The sequence below is a fragment of the Micromys minutus genome (genome assembly GCF_963924665.1).
Source record: "Micromys minutus genome assembly, chromosome: 19".
Classification (NCBI taxonomy): Eukaryota; Metazoa; Chordata; class Mammalia; order Rodentia; family Muridae; genus Micromys; species Micromys minutus.
The window spans coordinates 7,622,354-7,628,353 of record NC_137954.1 but is presented as its reverse complement, the minus strand read 5'-3'; the positions used below and the strand labels follow the sequence as shown (position 1 = coordinate 7,628,353).

The 6,000-nt window shown below is 38.4% G+C and overlaps 1 protein-coding gene across 2 annotated transcripts in view; it reads right to left on the bottom strand.

Moving 5' to 3' along the window:
* Positions 1 to 670: 670 nt before the first annotated feature.
* LOC308433144 (MOB-like protein phocein) overlaps positions 671 to 6,000 on the bottom strand; it is a 38,173-nt gene continuing 32,843 nt past the window's right edge. For both annotated transcript variants that reach the window (XM_080933064.1, XM_080933062.1), the window contains 3 exons: positions 5,589 to 5,668; positions 3,188 to 3,299; positions 671 to 2,579 (listed from right to left, as the gene is read on the bottom strand). In XM_080933064.1, coding sequence (XP_080789190.1) covers positions 2,448 to 2,579; positions 3,188 to 3,299; positions 5,589 to 5,668 — 324 coding nt within the window. In that variant the 3' untranslated portion in view covers positions 671 to 2,447. The remainder of the gene's footprint in view (positions 2,580 to 3,187; positions 3,300 to 5,588; positions 5,669 to 6,000) is intronic.

Here is a 6,000-nt window from a genome sequence, read left to right as displayed (position 1 = left end):
ATCTTCATTTATTTGGGAGCTAGCACAAGCCAAAGTTTGTGGGGATGTTATAGGATAGCCTGCAGAGGTCAGTTTTCTCCGACTAGCACATATATTCTAGGGACTGAATCCAGGGCATCAGGACTGGCAGAAGTACCTTTACCCACTGAGTCATCCTGCCAGCCACTCTCTCCATTCCTATTTTTCCTTTTGACATTTAGATCTTTTACTTTTCAAAAACTTGGATCTTGTGTGGATAGGTGCACAGAGGTCAAAGGATAACTTGCAGTAGTTGTATCTCTCCAAGTAAGTTCTGGGGTTCTGGGGATGAAACTAAAGTCATCAGGCTTGTTAGCAATCACTTTTACCTGCTGAGCTAGCCTACTGGCCTGTGTCTTTGAGACAGGATCTCAAGTAGCCCAGGCCAGCCTTACGCCCAGAGACCTACTTGCCTCTGCCTCTCTCTGATGGATTAAAAGTGTGCCCCACCATTCTGGCTTCAGACACTTTTTAAACTACTACTCATGTATAGATGGATTTCCAAAATTATGTAAATAGTATTAAAGCACTGAGCTCTTACCTACAAGAGCTGTGAGGGTCAGTATGAATACAAAGCAAGAGTACGTTTGATGCTTTTGCAGATTGATGATTGATGTCAGACACACTACGGGGGATGGAGTAGTATAAAGAAACCATACTTTATTCTCCTGTTAACACTAAGCCATATAGTCACAAAGTGTTCCAATTGCTCAGTCAGATCTACAACCCAACCACTGCCTTAAACTGTTCACTGAGAAATAGTCAAATGACAGAAATCCACCATGAGACTCCCACTAGAGAACAGCAACATTGCTAGGCTATGTATAATTTATGAGCTTAGTATACGTTAGTCTCTCAGATATTTACCAAGTTTATTTAAAAATTACTAACCCCAATGATTTATGGTGACAGTAACTTCAGTCAGTATTCTATTCACTGAGAACATGAACGTCTTGGAAGACATTGTGGGCTCAGGTACAGTGATGGCGGTGAGCACTGGCTCAGCACAGGCTCGGACAGGCGCCAGCTACACACACTCTCAGCATGCTGTCATTTCCCAATTCTTCTGTGTGTACTTGTCTTATGATACAATAATTATAAAATAATTATAAAAACAAACAAGATGAATGCATTTTTCATTTTCATTTGCAAATAGCTCTTAAATAAAAAGAAGTTTCTTGTGTTTATTCAATTGGTAAAGATGGCTTCAACTGTCCTAAGTGCACAGGTCTCCGTTTCATCTTAGTGCCTTGTTACAGTGTGGCATAGAGACCTCAGCATTTAATGAGAAGCTCCACCAATCCTGTTATATAAATCTGCACTTAAATTCTTAAGACACTGAAATAAGAAATCAAAGTATGATCACTTACCAACACCACTTAACCTGTGAATTATTGTAAATAGTCTTACATGTGCATATAATTCAAACAATAAACTTTTAAGGAGGGAGAAAAATAAATACACTATCTTTTTTCATATCTATTTAATGTTGCCTAGGGTTAGGTGAAAAGATTAATATTACTCACAGGAAAAGTCCAACTATATTAAGGATTATTTTCTAAGTAGTTACAACAATTTTAAAAAACAAAGGTAGGCAGCACAGTTTTCCTGTAGTGTAACGTCACGGCTAGTATGAGGTATGCTCTGTAAGCCATTAATGCAAATATAAATCGGGAAAAGCCACCACTACCCATAGCTTGGTAAATACATTTCATGACTAGTGTACTTCCCAGAGGACTAAGGGAAACAAGAAGGGGCGGGTGTCCACGGGAACATCATGTATGTGCCTGATCATCATCACCATGTATTTAATAATCCACTGTCACAAAGAACGTAACGTTTCCAAGTACACTGACCTAGAGGAGACTTTATAAAGAGAGATTATTTATGTATTACTAACGCCTCCTTGAATTTCTCTCAACATATACATTATCGGTTATGCATATCAAAAGCTATAAACAGAACTCTTAAAACTCTTTTATGTCATTTTGGAAAAGTTAACAGTACAGGTGTAGTACTACTGAATTTTCTAAAGTATTAAAGCTCAGGGGTGAAAACAAAAGAAAACATTATCTCTTTAGTAATTGTAAATACTTGTGTGAAATACAAGCTCACTCTCTTATAGATTTGAAAGGATTGTGATCCAATGATTGTTTAGCAGCAATTTTACCAAACTGTAAATTCTTTTATTAACAGGCATTATAAACAGATAATACTAAACTTACTTAAAAACCATGAGTGCCAACCAGTGAATACACAGCTCATGAATAACTTAGAATGTATTTCCATTTAAAAAGGCAACACATAGCATACAAAACCTATACTAAACATGTAAGCTATAATATGAATACATGATTGACGTGTCTAAAATGATATATATATACAGTACATAATTGTTAATTATGTGATCATTGTTCTACATGATTCCTTCATGCTTCACTTTCCCCAGAAACTGAATTCTGAACTTCCTCTTCTAAAATTGGTACAATCAGGTTATCCTTCGACATCAAGTTATATTTCATCACAAATTTGGTAAACCGATGACATAAAAATGTTTCATTCTGTAGAAAGGAAGGAAAAAAAGTCATTTACCATCCAAAACCAAAGGGCTAGAAGTAATATCAGAAGTGCCATCCTGACAAGAATGTATTACAAAAGTTGTTGACACACTGTATGGGTTAGTCTTCTGTTGGCCCGGACACAAGCTAGGGTCATCCTGGAAGAGGGAACCTCAACTGAGAAAATGCCCCACAAGATTGGCCTATAGGCAAAGACTGTGTTGGCACATATTCTCCTTGGGCAGATGTCATTGGGATGTATAGGACAGCAGGCTGAGCCTCTAATCCCAGCACTTAGGAGACTCAATTGGGGATTTCTAAGGATTCAAGGCCAACCCGGTCTACATAATGAGTTCCATGCTGGTCAAGGCTATATGAGACCTTGTCTCAAAAAAACAAAACAAATAACAAGAAAGCAGGCTGAGCAAGCCAGGAGAAGCAAGATAAGCAATAGAAGCCCTCCATGGCCTCTGCTCCAGTTTCTGCCTCAAGTTCCTGCCCTGGCTTCCCAGTAATATAGTTGTTAGAAGCAATAAACCCTTTCTTCTCTAAGCTGTGTTTGTCACAACTTAGAGTTTATCACAGCAATATAAAGCAAGGTATATACTTACTTCATATTCATCAAATATCTGCCGGTGATGAAAATAGGCATGTGAAAATATTCTATAAATCCTACGGCACACTGATCCTAGTTTTGCTACAGATGATTCTTTTATGCTAACCCTAGAAATAGAAGAGAAACCAAAAGATTCACAGGTTGGACAAAATGTCAGAAATGTACAGTCCAATCTTCTTGATTCCGAGCATAGTACTGTTATACCCAAGGCAAAGAAGCGTCTGGATCAAGGCTGCAGCGTAAGTGTGAAGAAGGGCTGACCTGAGCCAGTGCTCTCTCCTCTCCACCTCGGCACCTCAGTAACACACACCTGAAATTGTGTTACTCTAATGCAGTTAAAATGAATCCCTGGTACCTCAAAACTTACTAAAACAAAACCAAAGAAACCAAATACTTTAAAAAGTATTTTACACTACTGATATTTTGTCTATTGCAGGTAATTAAAATTGCTGAGAGGATTCACTATTTTATCCTATAAAATCTGCTTTTGCTTTCTTTGTATTTTTGAAAATCTAAATATGCATACTTCTGATTCTTTTAGAATATAAAACACCGAGAGAAAAATTAGACGTTTTCTGTGTTTTTTGCCCCCACAAATTTTAGATGAGGTATGAAGCTAATTATATTTTAGAAGAAAAAAAATCCCTAATCCCATCTACTTTGTAACAAAGACCAGTCACAGTCCAGGTGTAGTATGGATATTGGAAATCTCAGTGCTTACAAGAACTGGCATGTTCTTCAAGGATGATCACCCAAGTTCAAAAACAACTTGGTAAGGTTCAAGGCTAGCATGGGCTATATAAGACCCTGTCTCAAAACACCAGTTATGGTGGGTGTGGCTGCATGTCTTTAGTCCCAGCTAGAAGCAGGTGGATCTGTGAGTTCAAGGTCAGCCTGATCTACACAGTGAGTTCAAGTGGGACTTGGTCTCAAGAACAATAAATAAATAAATATTTTTAAAGAAGTAATAAACTGCCGGGCAATTAAAGATACATACCTTTAACCCCAGCACTTGGGAGGCAGAGGCATGTGGATCTGTGTGAGTTTGAGGGCAGCCTGGTCTACAGTGAGTTCCAGGACAGTCAAGGCTACCCCAAAGAAAAAATAGGGGGGAGGAGGTACTCATAAACCACAGTGGTAATTCAATACATGCAGGTTTTCCCTGTATCTTAAAAAAACAACAACAACAACAAAAAAAAAAAAACCCAAACTACAAACAAGACATGCTTTGATATGCCTGTCAAAGTAACTGTTTATGCTGCCAAACCTGTTTTTGCAGTAGTCAAGAGTAATTGTAGAGATTCAAGCAGGTTAAAATATTAAAAATAAATGACTACTGAATGCCAAGCTATAAACGGGACATCAATACCAGCTACCTTAACACTGAGGAACGAGAAGTAGTAATTTATAAAGTTAGAGGAAGAAGAAGTGTGCAATGCTAACTTGCAGGTGTGACATGGGCAATACACTCTTGAACTCACAGCAGCTGTGATTATCTGTACAGGAGCAGGTGCCTCAGTCTATCATGAATATATTCAGTTAACCATTGGTGTGGAGAAAACCACACTAAAGTGAATATGCTTTTGTAAACAACTTTTGTCCATTTGTCTTTTTTTTTTAAAGATATATTTATTTTATTCATATAAATACATTGTAGTGTCTTTAGACACATCAGAAGAGGGCATCAGATCCCATTACAGATGGTTGTGAGCCACCATGTTGTTGCTGGGAATTGAACTCAGGACCCCTGGAAGAGCAGTCAGTGCTCTTAACCTCTGAGCCATCTCTCCAGCCCTCATCCATGTATCTAAATGAAACTTAATGGAGCAAGGAAGGGGCAGGCTGCAGAGAGCGGGAGAAAGGAAGAGGGAAAGAGGGGAAGAGAAAGAGGAATAAAGCAAGGAAAATAGAAGGGGTTGTTGGGCAGAGGGAAGGAATGAGTGAGATAAAACAGTGAACAGAATCAAAATATACTATGTCTATGATAAATGCATAATATACATGCATGTCAGAACAATGGCCATTATTATGTATAATTAAATATAAGCTAATATTTTGCTTAGAATAGCTACAGGCAAAAATAAGGAAAGAGAAGCAGTCTCCCTTAAGCAAGTCTGTTCCTTTGTTTTCTCAGGGGAAGCAGATTCTAATGCTTAGTGAGAAGAGGCCTGGAGAAGAAACAGCACAGAGCAGCAGGGACTACAGCTTGACTAAACTTGTCTATGAGCTGAGGGAGACGAGTCCTGATGTTTAACCACAACCTTAATTCCAAACTCAATCTGGACAAGTCAACTATATACTTAAAAAAAACTATAACTAAACCTTAACTTTAATTTTCAAACATCAATCTTTTAAATGAAACCCAAAAAGCTGAACACCATGTTTAAAGATTTTACCTGCTGGGAAAATATTTATTGCTATTCAGAAGACATGCGGCACCATCCAGTGTGTGTCTGGTATAATCTATGGCAGGACACTAGAAAACAGAAAGTTCAAATGCATTAACAAAAGGCCTCTCTTTTCCTAAATATTTACTTACTAGCTGTTCTTACCATGATAACCAAAAGCTTGACAGAAAGAACATAAAGGAGGAAGGCTTCTTTTCAGAGGTTTTAGTCCACCATGGTGGAGAGGCTGTGGAGGGACCATCAACTCCTGGCAGACAGGAAGCACGACAAAGACAGGAAGCAGTGAGGTAAGAAAATGCTGTTCAGAGACCAATCTCCAGCGTGGTGCTTCTAACCAAATCCAGCCTTTCCGCTTCCTCCATCTCTCAGCAATGTTCAAACTTTATATCCATCAGGGTAT